At 36.8% G+C, this 19,147-nt stretch overlaps 1 protein-coding gene across 2 annotated transcripts in view; it reads left to right on the top strand.

Annotated features, from left to right (window-relative positions):
- EDEM3 (ER degradation enhancing alpha-mannosidase like protein 3) overlaps positions 1 to 18,092 on the top strand; it is a 72,565-nt gene extending 54,473 nt beyond the window's left edge. For both annotated transcript variants that reach the window (XM_061160923.1, XM_061160924.1), the window contains exons 17-20: positions 690 to 881; positions 2,179 to 2,344; positions 7,178 to 7,363; positions 14,034 to 18,092. In XM_061160923.1, the coding sequence (XP_061016906.1) occupies positions 690 to 881; positions 2,179 to 2,344; positions 7,178 to 7,363; positions 14,034 to 14,434 (945 nt within the window). In that variant the 3' untranslated portion in view covers positions 14,435 to 18,092. The remainder of the gene's footprint in view (positions 1 to 689; positions 882 to 2,178; positions 2,345 to 7,177; positions 7,364 to 14,033) is intronic.
- The last annotated feature ends 1,055 nt before the right edge of the window (positions 18,093 to 19,147 follow it).

Below are 19,147 nucleotides of genomic sequence, written 5' to 3'. Positions count from 1 at the left end.
CTACCAAGTTCCATTGACTTTTTCTGTAAAGTGTTAGAAATTCATCTTTTTCCTACTATAGTCAGGCACTCTTCAACTTTTCCTCTGTTAAGATGCAGTTTGAGTCATTCCAAATACTTCCCAGATACACACTGACAAAATCAGTCATTCATTCCCTTGTCTATGTTCCTAGTCTACTTTCCCTCTTGAGAAATTTTATTGTAGCTAATTTTACATCTCTTCTCTAGATACACACTTTTTTTAAAGTAAAAGACTATGTCCCCAGTGCCTAGTCAAGGTCTAGGATGTAATAGGTGACTGATACTTATGCCTTGAATATAATCTGGTTGTTGGTTCATAATTTCAAAGAAGGGGAGTATAGGTCAGGTATGAGGTTTTATTTCTTAAAAGGGCAACCAGGGGAGAAAACAAGCAAAGTGAGCATTTGAGCCTTTGGTTGGAAGTCCAGTTCTCAATTTGTATCAAAAGTAGTTTATAGAACAGTGAAAGAGACATTAATAAAAATTTCAGATGTTATATTCAGAAAATATTTCCAGAAGCAATATTTATGAGAAGAAATAAGACCATAAATATTTGGTAGAGACCAAAACTGAAAGGAGAAATTTTGGAATAAATTTGCAGAAGTATTTAAGAAATAAAAAAGTTGAAAGTTTCCAGAAAGGATAAAATTAATCTTGTTTCTTTCCTAGGCTGCTAGTTCGATTGATGCAGAAGATGGATTGAGGTTTATGCAGGAGATGATTGAATTGTCAAGTCAACAACAAAAAGAACAGCAGCTCCCTCCACGAGCTGTACAGATTATTTCCCACCCATTTTTTGGCCGGGTAGTATTAACTGCTGGTCCAGCACAGTTTGGGCCAGACCTGTCTAAACATAAAGAGGTGTGTGCACTTATAATATTGTCGAGGTTGAACTTGGATAGTACTTAAGTGTTGTTAATTTCTTAATCTCTTTTCTATTTTAGTACTTTTAACTTACTTAAAACACCTAAATATTTAGTCTCCTAGATTAAAAGAGATTAAATTTAAAAGCATATCTTGAAAATATTGTCATAATGTATGTTTGCAATATGTCTGTAGAATTTTACTTAAAATGTTGTTCAGATACTGTTCTCTTAATTCAAAGCCTTTAGCTTATCTAAAAATGGTTTTCAAGCTTTTAAACTACTGGAACCCTTCTTTGAACAAAAATCTAACTCAGAGGCTTGATGTAGAGAACAGCTAAAGCCAAAGTGCTCTGGACAAGTGGCTGTGAAGAGCCTCAGATGCTGAGGTTCCACTGAGCAAACTTGGAAGGTCACTAAGCTAGTTTACCCTGTTAGTTTAGTTTAACATAGGAAACGGAGCTCACGAGTTCAGCTATCTGACTGACTGGTAGCAAAGCTAGCGAGCTACTAGACCGGAACCTAAGTATCCTGATCATCTAAAACCAGAGTCTTTGAACTCTATTACCACTAATTTAAACTTTTTCTAGTATATACTTTAAAGCTATTTAGGTTTATAATTGATTGACTTGTTCAACAACTCTTACTCTAGGCACTATTTTAGATTTTTACTGTATGTCATGTTTATAAAAACCAGTGAAGGTTCATGAAGTTTACATTCTAGGAGCGAGAAGGATCTTAAAACATCTTTACACTCACACCTTTAAAATCAGTTCTCTGGTGGATTTAATTTTTCTAGGAAGAAGAATTGCTTGCCGATTTATGTACACTAAATCCATTTTTTTCCCCTCTTTCAAAAATTTTTCTGGTTACCAGTGATGGTTTAAAAATGGTTCCCAGCTGTTGAAGTATGGGTTTGGATATATAGTAAGTCTGCCAACAGGCTCCAACTTTACCACTTTCTAACATTGTGACCTTGAGCAAATTATGAAAGCTGAATCTCAGTTCCCCATATGTAAAATGTATATGTTATCTGTATTTAACTCAGAGCCATTATAAAGATCAGGTTTAGTAATTTATGTAAAAATGCTTTTATAAACTGCAAAGTACAGTAGAAATATTGGTTGGGGACTACGATATGCAAAATGTCGAAAGCAAAAATTTATGCTAAATGTGTATTGGATGTGTTATTGTTAGAAAAGAAAGATCTCCTTAAAGCTCTAGATAGTGAATTTTAATGACATGGTAGTGATTTGAGAAGATAAGTTATTCAAATAACTTTTTATTTCTGACAGACAAGAGGATTTGTTGCAAGCAGTAAACCATACAATGGTTGTTCAGAACTTACTAACCCTGAAGCAGTGATGGGAAAAATTGCTTTGATACAAAGAGGGCAGTGCATGTTTGCAGAAAAGGCACGCAACATACAGAATGCTGGAGCCATTGGTGGCATCGTTATTGGTAAGTAATCCTCCATGTCATTGTATTAATAACTAAAACATAATTTTTAAGGTTTTTCCTTTCATTTTCCAAAATTTTATCAGAGTTTGTCATATTGTTTTTACTTCACTAGCCAGCATATTGGATAGGTAATCCAATGATTCTGTTAATAATTTGTATATGTCTCATACCTTGTTTGAACATCTAAATCTGAGTTTCTGTATATTAATGCCAATAAATGTACTTGAGTCAGATGTGAAGGTGCAGCAGGAGTGATGGTTAAAAACACCTGATATCATGGATCAGAAAATGTGCCCATGAGATCCCAAACCCCTAGGGGCAAGAATTATACCTGCCACCTCCAGTGGAAAGTCACTGAAAATAGCCATTCCTCCACACAGATGCAGTCTTTGGAGTCAGATACATGGGGGTGCAGTTCCTGGCTCTTCCACAAAATCATGCTGTAACCTTTAGATTGTTTACCTGTTTTTTCAGTAGAATTTTTTTTAGCTCCAGTGAAAATGGTAATAAACATCTTTTAGGTGGTTGTGAGGTTTGAAGATAATGGAAATAAAATTTCCTAAAATTACTGACATGGGTAAAAATAGTAGGATTTATTTCATTGAAAAAATATTTACTATTCCTTTTGCTTATCCTGTATGGGCACTACATTGTTGATTTAATGAATGCATGAACTTCATAGTTAAATATTAACATTAGGAGAAGTTCTGCTTAATAACTTAAATTAGTGGTTAGCGAACTATAGCCTGCAAGCCAAGTTTGGCTCACTGCTTTTTTGTAAGTAAAAGTTTTATTAGAACACAGCTCGTCAGTTTGTTTACCTATCTTCTATAACTGCTTTCAAGAACAGTGCTGGAGCTGAGTGGTGGTAACAGTAACAAAGCCTAAACTATTCTCTATCTGACCAGTTACAGAGGGTTTGCTGATGCCAGACTTAAATCACCTCTTAATCCTTGGTTTTTTTCCACTCTGAGATTACTTTTATTAAAGAATTTAATAGCTTGCCACTACTGTTATTTTAGACTTCTCACTGAGTTTTAAAAAATATGAAAAAATAAAGTTGGGAACATATGTGGAGTATTTTAGATTTTCCCCATTTTTTTGGTAAAGTCTAATTTTCATGGCATTCTGTACTCTGCAAGGTTTGTCAAATCAAATGCTTTCATTAGTAGCTATTAGTTATAGAATGCTATCTTGAGATCTGTAAGTAAATAATTAAAAGAAATGGTCCTTAATTTTTAAAAAAATTAATGTCTAAGTGGAAACTTTCTTAGGTTGTAACTCCTTTCCCTGAAGTTATTTTTTTGTTTCTGGTGAAGCATTTTGTTTAGTTTCTAATAGTTTTCAGTTCAGTTCAGTTTGCTCAGTTATGTCCGACTCTTTGCAACCCCATGGACTGCAGCACACCAGGCTTCCCTGTCCTTAACCATTTCCCGGAGCTTGCTCAAATTCATGTCCATCCAGTCGGTGATGCCATCCAACCATCTCATCTTCTGTTGTCTCCTCCTCCACCTACCTTCAATCTTTCCCAGCATCAGGCTCTTTTCCAATGAGTCAGTTCTTTGCATCTGGTGGCCAAAGTATTGGAGTTTGAGCTTCAGCATCAGCCCTTCATATGAATAAAGTGAAGTCGCTCAGTCATGTTCGACTCTTTGCGTCCCCATGAACGGTAGCCTACCAGGCTCCTCCCTCCGTGGGAGTCTCCAGGAAATATGAATATTCAGGACAAATTTTCTTTAGGATTGACTTCTTTGATCTCCTTGCTGTCCAAGGAACTCTCAAGAGTTTTCTCCAACACCACAGTTGAAAAGCATCAATTCTTTCTTTCTTGTCCAACTCTCACATGACTACTGAAAAAACCAAGTCCCATACATGACTACTGGAAAAACCATAGCTTTGACTATACGGACCTTTGTCAGCAAAGTAATGTCTCTGCTTTTTAATATGTTGTCTAGATTTGTCATAGCTTTCCTTCCAAGGAGCAAGTGTCTTTTAATTTCCTGGCTGCAGTCACCATCTACAGTGGTTTTCAGTTCAGTTCAGTCACTCAGTCGTGTCCAACTCTTTGCGACCCCGTGAACCTCAGCACGCCAGGCCTCCCTGTCCATCATCAACTCCCGGAGTTTACGCAAACTCATGTCCATTGAGTCAGTGATGCCATCCAATCATCTCATCCTTTTTGTCCCCTTCTCCTCCTGCCTTCAATCTTTCCAACATCAAGGTCTTTTCAAATGAGTCAGCTCTTCGCATCAGGTGGCCAAAACATTGGAGTTTCAGCTTCAACATCAGTCATGCCAATGAACACCCAGGACTGATTTCCTTTAGGATGGACTGGTTGGATCTCCTTGTAGTCCAAGGGACTCTCAAGAGTCTTCTCCAACACCACAGTTCAAAGGCATCAACTCTTCTGTGCTCAGCTTTCTTTATAGTCCAACTCTCACATCCATCCATGACTAGTGGAAAAACCATAGCCTTGACTAGACAGACCTTTGTTGGCAAAGTAATGTCTCTGCTATTTAATACGCTGTCTAGGTTGGTCATAACTTTCATTCCAAGGAGTAAGCATTTTTTAATTTCATGGCTGCAGTCACCATCTGCAGTAATTTTGGAACCCCCAAAAATAAAGTCAGCCATTGTTTCCACTGTTTCCCCATCTGTTTGCCATGAAATGATGGGGCCGGATGCCATGATCTTAGTTTTCTGAATGTTGAGCTTTAAGCCAACTTTTTCAGTCTCATCTTTCACCTTCATCAAGAGGCTCTTTAGTTTTTCTTCACTTTCTGCCATAAGGGTGGTGTCATCTGCATATCTGAGGTTATTGATATTTTTCCCGGCAATCTTGATTCCAGCTTCATCCAGTCCAGCATTTCTCATGATGGACATATAAATTAAATAAGTAGGGTGACAATATATAGCCTTGACGTACTCCTTTTCCTATTTGGAACCAGTCTGTTGTTCCATGTCCAGTTCTAACTGTTGCTTCCTGACCTGCATACAGGTTTCTCAAGAGGCAGGTCAGGTGGTCTGGTATTCCCATCTCTTTCAGAATTTTCCACAGTTTATTGTGATCCACACAGTCAAAGGCTTTGGCATAGTCAGTAAAGCAGAAATAGACATTTTTCTGGAACTCTCTTGCTTTTTCGATGATCCAGCGGATGTTGGCAATTTGATCTCTGGTTCTTCTGCCTTTTCTAAAACCAGCTTGAACATCTGAAAGTTCACGGTTCACGTATTGCTAAAGCCTGGCTTGGAGGATTTTTAGCATTGCTTTACTAGCATGTGAGATGAGTGCAATTGTGCAGTAGTTTGAGCATTCTTTGGCATTGCCTTTCTTTGGGATTGGAATGAAAACTGACCTTTTCCAGTCCTGTGGCCACTGCTGAGTTTTCCAATTTGCTGATATATTGAGTGCAACTCTTTCACAGCATCATCTTTTAGGATTTGAAATACCTCAACTGGAATTCCATCACCTCCACTAGCTTTGTTCGTAGTGATATTTCCTAAGGCTCACTTGACTTCACATTCCAGGATGTCTGGCTCTAGGTGAGTGATCACACCATCATGATTATCTGGGTCATGAGTGGTTTTAATTGTATATAAATGAGCAAATTAGGACTTGGTTGTTTTTTATCCCAAATACCAGAAGTATAGATTATCTTAAAAATCATTTGCCTGGAAGAGACAGTTTATTTAGTGTAAGGGAGGTTTGTTTACTATATGCAAATGGATTATTTTTGTTGAACCCAAGAGTAAGAAATACAACTGAGTGCTCTAAGGAATTAGAAGTGGAAACTAAAAATCATCAGGAACCATGATGGCTAGCATTTTTCTTGTCTCTAACTGTGGGTCCTCCTGGACTCTTCTCTGCAGCTCTTTGCTATTCTGCTTCATTCTGCAGTTTCTCACCAGCCTGCTCTCTTTTTACCTAGCAGTTCCAAAATGGCCTTTTCCAAAATTACAACCTAAGCCATCAGTCTGTGTCACTTAACTGGACTTCTGCCCACTGCTAACCGAAAGTCTTTCTTTTTTGAAAGTGTGCCACTTCAAATATCCCAGAGACACTGGGGGTCAGGTAGCCATCCTTTGTCTGGTCAGTTATTGTTGAAGGGGGTGATTCTGCATGGTATTCTCCACTTAGCAGGGCCTGTCTGTGCAAGCTCTCTGAGAGGTGACAGACAGGTTCTCCAGGGAGACTGGCATGTGAGATTAGGACTGGACATAACTGACATCCCCAGTAGAGTAGTAATTAGCAGCCCTACTATTATTTTTTAACCACTGTAAAGTCAGATTAGTGTTTCATTCAACTTACAGAGGAAAACAACAGTCTAGTTGTAATTATTCCTTGTGAAGAGTGTTTTTAAAATATAATGCCACTAGAGGAAATTGTAAATAACAATAAAATTTTCATTATTCTATCATTGTAATTCAAGTCTCTGAATTTTTCCCTTTTTAGGCTTTTTCATAAGCATCTGAAATTTTTATAGTCACAATCATAGAACTTTGAACTTTTACTTTTTTATGTAATAATAACATTTTGTTTTTCTGTGTGTTCCCTCAGGTAGTTCATTATAATTTACTTACAGTTTACAGTTGTTGACAAGTATAAAGCACTCCAGTAAACTTTTTCAGGCATTGATCATTTCGCTTCTTTTGAATTATTTCCTCAGGATAAATTTCTAGGAGTAGAATTAGCGGGCCCCACAGGTATGAGTGTTTTTGTGGTTCTTAATGCAGGAAATTAATGTCAACAGGTGAAAAACAGTAAAGATTGGTAGCTGGACCTTTCTCATGGACAAACATTTTGATGTTTGCTTTTATTCATTCTCTGGCTAGATGACAATGAGGGGAGCAGTAGTGATACTGCCCCTCTGTTCCAGATGGCGGGGGATGGAAAGGACACAGATGACATTAAGATCCCCATGCTGTTTCTATTCAGTAAAGAAGGAAGCATCATACTGGATGCCATCCGGGAGTATGAGGAGGTAGAGGTGCTCCTTTCTGACAAAGCAAAAGATCGAGGTAAGGGTGAAAAATCCTTTGTTTTCTGCTTCACATTAATTTTTCTAACTTGACAAAAATGAGTTACAAAATGATTATTTATGGTTCACTGGTAAAAGAAGTAAAAATTTTTAGGAGGTGATTTCAAAATATGTTTTTCTTTTGGAAAGTTGAATAATGAAATGTTTATTTTGCTTTGTTTGCTGATTTAGGATGTCATTAGAATTACATTTTTATATGTAATTTATAATTTTTGCTATGATTCTGCAAGTGATAAAAACACAAGAGATTACATTAAGAGTCATTTTTAACATTCACAGAGTCATTTTAACATCCACCATTCAATTTCACAGATACTGTATCCTCTGGGTTTTTTTTAGAATAAGAAGTAAAAAGAGATTATATGGAACGGTGTTATATACGATATAATAGTAATTGGGTTTCACCAGGCCACCTGTAATAAAATAACCTGTGTCTTGGTGAAGGCGGTAGAGATCTAGCAGCTTCTCTTCACTGAGATCTAATTTCATCATATAGATACTTACAAGTTACAAGAGTTACACATGACTAGCTAGTGCCTGAATAACAAGATGGCATGCTTTAATTCATGAGAGTATATATATATATATATCCCTCTCTGGGCCAAGATTTTTGTTAGTAAATTGAAAGCTCTTTGGAACCCAAATTACTGTATAAATGCAAGGTCTCACTAGTATTCTTTTACAATTTCACATCTAGGGATAGAGAGCAAATGAGGGAAAGTGAACCATCAGATGTAGTCTGTAATCCTGCTTTTAATAGCCGCTTTCTTAGCCACTGGAGACTCCTATAGGGAGAGCACTAGTCCTCCTGCCTCGCCTTCAACAGATAAAGTTGTGTAATTGTACACGGTTGTTGATGTTTGGGATATTTGTTTGGCAGATATGTAGGAAACTTACTCAATTCAGTATAACCTCCAAGTGGACCAATTAAAAAAAAAAGTTTAGCAATAATCTAGTGCTAGCCAAATCAGTGTTTTGTGTTGTCTTCTTGTATTGCTTTATTCTTTGAGGTTCATTCAGTTGTTAACTATTTAAGCAGTATGGAGTGAGTAGGGTGTATGTACTTAAGGATGTACAAATAGAACAGAATAGAGAGGATTCCTAATCTTCTTAAATCCTCCTATGTGCCTGTTTTTTTTTTTTCTTCTTGAGCCCTTTTTTCAGTTAGATCTTTATATGCATTTTGGCACATCAAACACAGGCAAATTATTATTCCATGTAACTCTTTAATGCCTTTGCTTTTTCCCCCCTATTTTGTGCTACCATTGGAATTTCAGCAGCAATATTAAAAGGTAAAATGATTCCAAGCTACATTATTAATAGTAGTAAGTATCTTTAATAAGCCTTAAATTATATATATGTATATGCATGTGTATATATGTATATACATGTATATACACACATGCGTGTGCATATGTATATTGTTTCAGTGGCTACCATGATAATACATCATTTAAAGTAATTAGATTATTTTCATGTCTAGTCAGCTGTCCCATGATGACGATTCTTTATTGATCCTGTCATAACAAATTCTATAAATTAAATAATAGGTGAATTCACTAGTCCATATCCATGCAAGAGTTACTCTTAATGAAGACATTGTTGTATAGCATGTATTACTTTTGATCACTTTTTATTGGAATGCAGTATAAACTATTTAAAGTATCAACTTATTTTTAAAACCCATATATCTGTAGGAAATGTGTGAGGGTTAGGACTATGAGATTGTGGTGTAGAGCATGTGCTTCCTATACCAGAGAAAGCATATGCAAAGAGATCAGTTATGCTATTTAAAAAAAAAAAAGTCTGAACAGCATAGTAGTATTCCCTTAAGGACCTTGCAGTGAAAGGGCTTTATTTAAATTATATGTTTTTTAAAGTTTTGATAGTCTGTCCATTTTTTGACCGAGATTCTGTTGTAGTGTGATATTTTGACAAAAAGCCTTGAAAAATTCCTTTTTGTATAGCTTTTTGAAGAACTATAGGGCATTATTAACTGTCAGCAATGAGTTATAGTATAATTGTTAATATTTATCGGTGTAACAAAAGTCAGTGATAATAGTTTTATTAAATCAACTGCTTTATTTACTTAGGAAAACATTCTAAGTTAACATCTGTAGTGGGTACCATTAATCTGTCTTGTGCTGTTGCTGCATGCATTGTTTCTCTTCTGCTTCAGAATTAGCTGATGTAGTAGTTAAAAGTGTAGATTCCTAAGACCTACTCCAGAGTATTGAATCAGACTCTCTGAAAGCAGGGGATCAGAATCTGAAATTTTAAACAAGTATTCCAGTTCATTGTACTCAGCTATACTTTGAGAAGCACTGAATAAGGCCACGAAGGCACCCCTCCTTTAAAAAAAAAAAAATCTCCCAGCTCTGTATCTGGCCTTATTGTGCCATCAAGGGTACTCAGACATGACTGAGGCAACTTAGCACACAACACACATATGGGTACTAGGTAAGATTCTATAAGTACACCAAATAATAGCAGCCATAAAATCTGAATGATTTAAAATGTCCTCCAGATTGTTTTCTCTAAAGATCTCATTCCGCAGATACATATTTCCCTTAAAAAGTCAGTTTTGATGGAGCCAGTCTTCCCACATATCAATACAGAAAATAGAGACTCCAGAACAAGCCCCCACTCCCACCTTCTAATTCTGATAAACTCCAGCCATTGATAAGAGAAATATCTGCAACAGTCCTATATCCTAGCAAAAATGTCCAGATAATTATTATACATTCTTTTTCAGAATAAAGCATTAGTAATTTATCAAATAGAAATGCTGTTTTCTCAGGTTAAACCAGTCACACTTCTAAAAGTTAAGTTATCCACAGAAGTGTTAATATTGTGCCCGTCATGTATCCGGTTCCAGAATTTCTAGAATTTGTAAAGGTGCTGAATAATAATTCCCACCCTGTGCCTGCAAACAAAAGACACTGTTACCTCAAGATGCAAATTGAAACAATTTACAGTTAAGATTCAGTTGACTTTTCTCAGTAATATTTCTCAAGAGGGGGGAAAAAAATCAGCATTTAAAAGTTTGAATATACGTTATCATTTTGTAGTTTATAGTGTAGGCTTCTAGTGCATTAAGAGCTGTGCTCATTTAGTTTTGGCTGTGCTGGGTCTTTGTTGCTCTGCACAGGCATTCTCTCGGGAGGACAGACAGGGTCTACTCTGCTCGTGGTGCTGTGAGCTTCTCATTGTCATGGCTTCTCTTCTTACAGAGCACAGCGTTTGGAGCGTGGAGTTAGTGGTTGTGGCACACAGGCTTAGTTGCTAGATCTTCCTAGACCAGCGATTGAATCTGTGTCCCCTGCATTGGCAAGTAGATTCTTAACCACTGGACCACCAGGGAAAATCCCAACATCTTAATATAGTTGTACTTTTGACATTTGTATTACATTGTACTTCTTTACCTGCATCTCAGCTCTGTATTTCTTCCTGTCAGCAAATGCTGGTTGCATGGGTGAATGAATGATTGTAGAACATCCAGTCTCTTTGCCAAGTTTCTTCGTCCTTTCATTATTAAAACTTTTTTCTTTTCTTTCTCTCTTTCTCTTATTTTGTTTTTGTATTTTGAGATTTTCTTCATTCTTTTTTGCTTCCGCAAGTCTGATTGACCATCCCTGAATTTAATGATGTAGTCATTAGTACTATGATACTCCATACGATGACAACAGGCCCCTTAGAATGAAGGTTTTATAGTGGTGTGGTAGATTCTTTCTTCCTTTTTGTACTTCTCCAACTGTCATTTTTATTTAACTGATTGTTGCCACTTTGCTATGTATCACATATTCTCATATATTTGATCTGTTTTTGGGTGACTTGCTCTTCTTTTACATTAATCTATTTGCTCATTCCAGTGCCAATAATAGAATAGTTTGCTATTTTGAATACATTTTAATATCTCTCAAGGCAGCTCCCCTCTCACTAATTCTTTTCAGAATTTCTTGACTTCTCTATGATGTACATTCTTCCATAGGAATTTAAAAATAATCCTATCCAGTCCGAAAAGTAAAGCAGTAGAATTGGGATTCATTTTGGAATTGTATAACTGCGTGTGTTACATATAAACAGGAAAATTTTGTTAAATATTGACTTTCCATCCAGGTACATACAGGTACTTACCTGTAAATTGAATCAGATCTTATTTTTTCATTGGGATTTTATAATATTAAGCAATAATATTTCATAATAAATTTAATTCTATGTCTTGTAGATTCTGTTTTTAATTATAAAAAGGATACTTAGTTTATTTCTAACCAGTTTTTGCTACTACACAGGGGTTATTTGTATTTGCCTACTTACCTTATTTTTACCCTCTGTCAAATTCTTTTATCATCTTGATAGTGCTGTTAAAAGTTGAGCTACTTTGAGTTTAAGTGTAAAACAGAATCTGAAAATACAGACAACTTGATCTTTCCTTTTTCTGTATTTACACTATTCATTTTAGTTGAAGAACAGTTGATGTACAGTGTTGTATAAATGTCTGTTGTACCGAAAAGTGATTCAGTTATATTCCTTTCCATTATGGTTTATCACGGCATACTGAATATAGTTCCCCGTCTTAAACAGTAGGACCTTGTTTATCCATCCTGTGTATACTGGTTTGCATTTGTTAAGCCACCGAGGCAGTGACTGAGGTGTGCTATCCTGGAGCCTGCATAGGCAGAGGCTGGCAGTGGAGAAAGGGGCTCCCTTTGTGCCACTTAACAATGGCGCTTGACTTCTGTGGTGGCCTGGGTGCTTCTGCAGGCACCCCCAGTTGCGGCCATAGCACACTGCAGCCCCCTTCAGGCCTTGTCCACACAGCCAGCAGCAGTCCTCTTCTGGGACTGCGCGCTCAGCCCTGCGTTTCAGGCCCTGCCGTACCAGCGGACACGTCTCAGGCCGGGGCGCGCAGGGTAGCAGCACTCCAGTCTGTGCAGGGGTCTTCTGCCTGCCACAGATGGGGGTTGTGCTCTCCTCCGAGCCTCTGAAGCTCCCTTTCTGTCCCCGCTGATCTGAGGGGGCTTCCCAGGATGCGGGAACCCCTCCTCTTTTTAGTTCCCTCCCAGGGGCGCACGTCCCGTCCCTCCATCCTCTTTTTTTTCCTTCAGCCTACCTAATGACTTAGAGATTTTTCTTGTCCTCTCAGCTGTTTGATGTCTCCTGCTCGTGTTCAGTAGGTGTTCTGTGAGGTTCGTTCTGTTTGTAGATGTATCTTTCCTGTTATTTGTGGGAGGCGGGGAGTTCCTCGTCCTTCTACTCCACATCTTAATTGGAGACTACAGCATTCTGTTTCCTTATCCTTAGCTAGGTTTCCAAAATATTATGATGTAACATGTAACCCTAGAGTGATTCTTTGTCAAAAGCACAGTCTTTATTACTCAATAAAATAGCCCCACACCTTTTCCTAAGCTAGATTAATGCAGTCTAGAAACGAAGGTTCTTTTTGTTTTCGCTCGAACGTAGGGTAGCCTAGCATAAATGAGCTCCAAGCTGCCAGACTGCTTTCTGTTCTTTAGTTTCCCTAAATGTCAAATTAAAATGTACCTTTTCTACAACTGAGAGAATGTGTGGGAACTCCTCCCCCTTGCCCACCTTCCCCCTGACACACCCCCACCATGAGCTATCTTAAGCTTCCCATGTCAGGTAATCCTGCCAGGTCAGGGTGTATGCATAGTATCCTTCTGTCCCTCCCTGTGTGCCTTTATTTCCTTCCATTTTTCTGGTTTTATAATAAGTTCATCTTCTCTTTCTTCTTTGACTAATTCTGCTTATCTTTGAATTCTCAGTTCAAGTGTCACATTCTGAAAGAAGTCCTCAAATCTCATTATTCTTTCCTAACACCATCGCATGCATCACAGAGTTTTCTGTTTATTTGTGTGATGATTATAGCTGGACTATAAGATTCAGAAGGGCAGGTTAGGTGTTTGTTTTCACCTAGTTTTATCCCTAGCACCTTGCACGGTGCCTGCCACACAGTAAGACGCTCAGGAGATCTTTACCGACTGATTGCAGAATCTGAGAATTGTGCGGCCCGTGATTATAGATGTTGCTACCTAAGCACTTTCTTGTAGGAACCCTAAATAAAATGCCTCTAGTGGTTTTACTGTATATTCATTACCAGAGGTTTAGCCTGCTTTTCAGCCTTCCAGTGGATTTTATGATTATATCTTATAATTCATAGACTTCCAATAATGCAGTTTTATAAATAATCTGTTTCTGTATTTATGGAGATATTTAATCAATCACATTGATATCCATGAATCATTTAATTTTGTATTATCTGCATTTTCATGGTTTACTGAGTGGGAATTTCACTTTTCAAAGAATATTAAAATTACAGCAGTGGCATGCACTGTTTAAATTTTATTTGGTTTAATATGTTCTCATGTATGGGCTTTCCTGAATTTAGATGTTTAATAAATTTGAGACATAAATTTAAATGCATTTTAATAGTATTATTGTTTAGTGTATTTCTTGGCATTTATTGACACCCGTTGATGGCAGTCTTATTAGAATCATCCTGCATTAACATGGTTTTCTTTCAACTCTCAGTTTTTTGCTTTAATACTAAAACCAGTATGGTTTTGAGAATATGATAGTACATGTTTTGAGGAGGAAAGTAGCATGAAGTTTGTTTCTTTTATGTACAGATCCTGAGATGGAAAATGAAGAACAACCATCCTCCGAAAATGACTCTCAGAGTGCTGCACAGATTGCATCAAGGTCTCAGGAGATTGATCTGGTTGATCAAGAGTCTCCTGAGGAGAGTTCTGTGAACTCTCAGCCAGAATCTTTATCTCCAGTAGATACAGACAGTGCTGCAAGCGTTTCTTCTTCTGAACAGGATTCTAACCCCACGGAAAACCATGAGACTACAAGTCTTGATGGTGAATGTACAGATTTAGATAACCAGCTTCAAGAACAGTCTGAAACTGAGGAGGATTCCAATCCTAATGTTTGGGATAAAAAGGTCCAGCCTATAGACTCCATATTAGCAGACTGGAATGAAGACATAGAAGCATTTGAAATGATGGATAAGGATGAGCTCTGACTCACGAAAGTCTACCTGGTGGTAGGTATTTCAAAAGAAAAGGTAAACTGTGGTTAATAGACACCCTGATACTAAGCAGGCTCTCTTCATGGGAGGCTTTAAGTATGGTGATAAGCAACCACGTTCTGACTGGGAGAGTTAGTTATCATAGGAATCTGGAACATGCTGTGTTAGAACTGACCTTGTTTAAAACTGTCCCATCAAAAATGCAAACTCACAGTCCTCCCCCGCCCCCCAGGTGACAGGATTGTACTAGCCTGCTGCATACTTTGGGCCAGGAAAAGATTACTGGGCATTCCTTGGAACCAGATTTCTGCAGTCTCTGGATAGTAGCTAAGAAACATTCAGTTAACTATGAGGTGGGGAATACAGATTTGTACAGCTTTCTAATTAAAGGAAGCTCAGTTTTCTTGGTTTGGGGGTTAGAGGTTCTTTGGGGAAAACACATAGGAGTTTTGTGGACATTCTGGTTATGCTGCCTTCACGGAAACACTCAAAGTGACCTAAGTGGTTGTGAAGCAAATGCATTCATGGTGAAAACAGTCTTTGCTCATCATTTTCACTTGCTTCATTGTGTAACATGATCAAAATGACTTGAGTTTTTTCCCTCTTAACGATGTCCTTTTCATTTAAACCAAAGGTGAAGCCAGTGTACTTTCTCAGTGAGTTCTTTGCATAAAGACTAATCATTGGGACCAGGTAAAAAGGTCATATAATGTGGAAATTGGTTACTTAATAGTCTTGAAAAATGGAGCAAGGGAGAAACTATAATGTTGCAATATGAACTTGCCATTGGGCCTTCCATAGGGAAAGCTGTGACTACTCTGAAATGGAACTTAAGGTTATATCTTTGTAGGGTAAATTATAAATCTTTTCCAGTTCATTTCTTTGGAGGTGATTACCTCTAGCCATCAGCCTTACTTCATCCCATGTGTAGTATGCATTTTGAGCCACAAGACCTGTGTCGCCAATAGCTGAATACATTTTGTTCCATTTTTCTGTCTTAGCCATGATAAAACTGTGGTAGTGATCTAAAAATTCTGGAGTAACTACTATTTTTTCCTCCTTTGAAACTGTAGTTGCTAAAGTTGCACCTAAGGAATCTGTCACATTTTCTGTTGAATCATGGTTTTTAAATTGTTGGGTTTTTTTTTTAATGAGTATTCCTTCCAATATGGACTTGAAAATTAGTCTATGGTAGCCTGTGTAAAAAAACACAGTAGCAACTAACATATAGCCATATAGCTTAATGGAACCTTTTTCCCTATTTGTGTGTGTGTGTGTGTGTGTGTGTGGCAGTCTGGTGCTGGCCACATTTAAGTTTTTAAAACTTTTTTGTTGATATCTGTAGACAGCCCTGTAATTGAAATCATGGTGTTACTCTATTTATTTTTTTAAACATACGTGAATCAGTTCTAAAGGAATATTTGAGAATTTTCTTTTTCTTTACCATGTCATTATATAATAACTTTTTTTTTTTTCTTAAAACACAGTTTTGGAGGTACCGATGAACTTAAACTGTATATGGAGCTGTTAAAAGAACAGCAGTGCTGTATTGTAGTTATGTATATTCATGTACAGTGTGTCTTAGATCCCAGGTAAACGTATTCTAAGTGGATAAATAGCTGCTTTCAAAAATTCCAGCTAAAGTTAATTGGGTCAGTGAGTAATAAATCTAATAGAGAATTCACTTTGAGGGGGGAAAGAAAGAGTAGCATACAAGACTTTTATTGGCCCTTAATTAAACCTGACACCAAAATGGATATTTTTAGTTTCTCTGCATGTGAAATTTGGTGTAAGAAGATAGAACTATAATACATATAGTATATGGAAAGATAGACATAGTGCTTTGTTCATTTTGATTGCAAAGCTGCCAAAATAGCTGAAGCGTAATTACTTGACTTGCCTTGATTTAATAGGACTGGGGCTTGGAGAAAAGGAGCAGATGTTCCTTTAAGACTTGGATTACAGAAGCCTTATATACGTTGATTTGGTTTTCTTTTTGTAGCTCAAAGCCATTGTTGTCTAAATCTAGCTTTTCTAATTTATCAAAACATAATTTTGTTTCCAGCAGAGATCTTGTGGCATACACAGAAAAGCCAGCTTACTGCCACTTACCCTTTCTTTGGCCATTAGAGGGAGTTGTTGCCATTCATTGAGGTCTAGAAGCAATTTGTTGGAGAAGGAAATGGCAACCCACTCCAGTATTCTTGCCTGGAGAATCCCATGGACAGAGGAGCCTGGCAGGCTAGAGTCTATGAGGTCACAAGAGTCAGACACAACTTAGTGACTAAACCACCAGCTTGTTTAGAAAAATGAATCCTTTAAAAAAAGAAAAAAATTCAACTATAAAATTAGCAAACTATAAAAATTAATAGCAGAAGGTATTATAGTTGATGTTTCCCTAGCTAAGAAAAGAAAGTATAATGTTCAGCTTCAAAACTCCAACATTGTCACTGACTCTCCATTCTTAATTGACATACTGCCATGAAGTTGTTTTTGAGTTCATTGAAAAGTTTCAACAGCATTAGGCATTTTTTAAAATGTTTTGTTTTTTAAGTACCTTTTATAGCATTTTATTTACTTCCTAAAGATTCAGGGGTTTCTGTGTGACCCTGAAATTTAGAAACATCTGGTCTACCTCAGTTAGATGTTGACTGCATAGAGATAGAGCTGAAGTGATCACCACAGCCATAAAATTGATTGACTAAGAAGGATTTATACAATGTTTACAAACCTGGAATCAAGTATGGGTTTTATCTGAAAGTTAAAAGATATTAGAGAAAGTATTTAATTCAGGTATTTTCAAGTTTTAAAACTTCACTTGTTTACCTACTAAAAATAGTTCTAGTTTTTTCTGCTTAGGAAAGTCCATTAAAATGATATACCCTAATTTGCAGTGCTTTTCTCATAAAGTTTTAGGTGTGAAAGAATTGTAACTTACTAGATATGTTTGGGATGGGATGTTTTGTTGGGTAGGTTTTCTTTTTTCTTTTTAACTTTTAATAGGCTTCCAACAAGAATACAGTTGTTTCAGAACAAATTTTTTTTTAACATTATACTTTACCCTTTTTCTTCACGTGTTTAGAGAGTAAAATGAAAAACTGTGCACTCTGTGATTTTAACTTCTCTAATATACTCTTGAAATTTTTATTTTAATTTAAATTACCATCACACGGCCCTTTCAATAGTAAAACCAGCATTTGTTCCCTCACCAAACCCCATGCCAAATTCATCATAAAGAAAGCTCAGCATCCATAATTCCAATAGTGCTTATCAATTTAGAGGAGGGGGCATTTAGTAAATATTCCAACTGGTCGTTTTATGCACAAGGCTTCAGTCAGAACATAGAAAAAAAAAACATTCTGTGAATGAAATATTGTATGTTCAGATTTTATAAAAGACATTTTTAAAAGCCCAATTTACAGCCGTATATTTTCTTATGATGTAATTTATGAAAAAGATGTCTGTACTAACAGGTGCTGTAACACTACTGTTGTTGGATTTTATTGTTTGGTGATAAATGTATACAATAATTCTAAGGGAAACTACGTACTGTGATGTAAAAGTCTGGGCAAAATGTATATAATCCTTGTATATAGTTGTGTATTTGATTATAATTACTGATTGTAAAGATTTAATAAAATATGTAAATATCCTGGTCTAGTTTTATTTTTTTTTTTTTCTTTTTTCATTTTTATTGGTATATAGTTTACAGTATTGCATTAGCTTCAGGTGTAAAGTGCATCAGTTATATACATATGTATCTCCATTGTTTTTCAGATTCTTTTCCCATATAGGCCATTACAGTTTGAGTAGAGTTCCCTGTGCTATACCATAGATCCTTTTAGTTATCTATTTTGTATATAGGAATGTGTGTATCAGTCCCAGTCTTCCAATTTATCCCTCCCACTGCTTTCCCCTGGTCACCAAACATTTGTTTTCCACATCTGTGACTCTATTTCTGTTTTGGAAGTAAGCGCATTTGTACCATTTTTTAAATTCCACATAAAAGTAATATCAAACAGCATTTGTCTCTTCCTTCACTATGACAATCTCCAGGTCCACCCATGTTGCTGCAAATACTGTTATTTCATCCTTTTTATGGCTGAATAATATTCCATTGTATATATGTACCATATCTTCTTTATCCATTCCTCTGTTGATGGACATTTACATTCTATCCATGTCCTGGCTATTGTAAATAGTGCTGCAATAAATGCTGGGGAGCACATTATCTTTTCAAATTATGGTTTTCTCTGGACATATGCCCAGAGTGGGATTGTTGGATCACATGGTAGCTCTATTTTTAGTTTTTAAAGAACTTCCGTACTCCATACTGGCCGTACCAGTTTATATTCCCACAGTAGTGTAAGAGGGTTTCCTTTTCTCCACACCCTCTCCAGCATTTCTTATTTGTAGATTTTTTTGACGATGGCCATTCTGACCAGGGTGAGGTGATACCTCGTGGTAGTTTTGATTTGCATCTAATTACTGATGTTGAGAATCTTTTCATGTGCTTTTTGACCATCTGTATGTCTTTGGAGAAATGGCTACTTAGATCTTCTGCCCATTTTTTCATTGGGTTGTGTGCCTTTTTGATACTGAGCTGCATGTGCCATTTATATAGAGATTAATCCTTTGTAGATTGCTTTGTTTGCAAATATTTTCTCCCATTCTGAGGGTTTTCTTTATGGTTTCCTTTGCTCTGCA

Source organism: Dama dama, chromosome 14 (genome assembly GCF_033118175.1).
Source record: "Dama dama isolate Ldn47 chromosome 14, ASM3311817v1, whole genome shotgun sequence".
Lineage (NCBI taxonomy): Eukaryota > Metazoa > Chordata > Mammalia > Artiodactyla > Cervidae > Dama > Dama dama.
The sequence above is the reverse complement of the archived record's forward strand: the minus strand, read 5'-3'. Positions and strand labels throughout refer to the sequence as shown.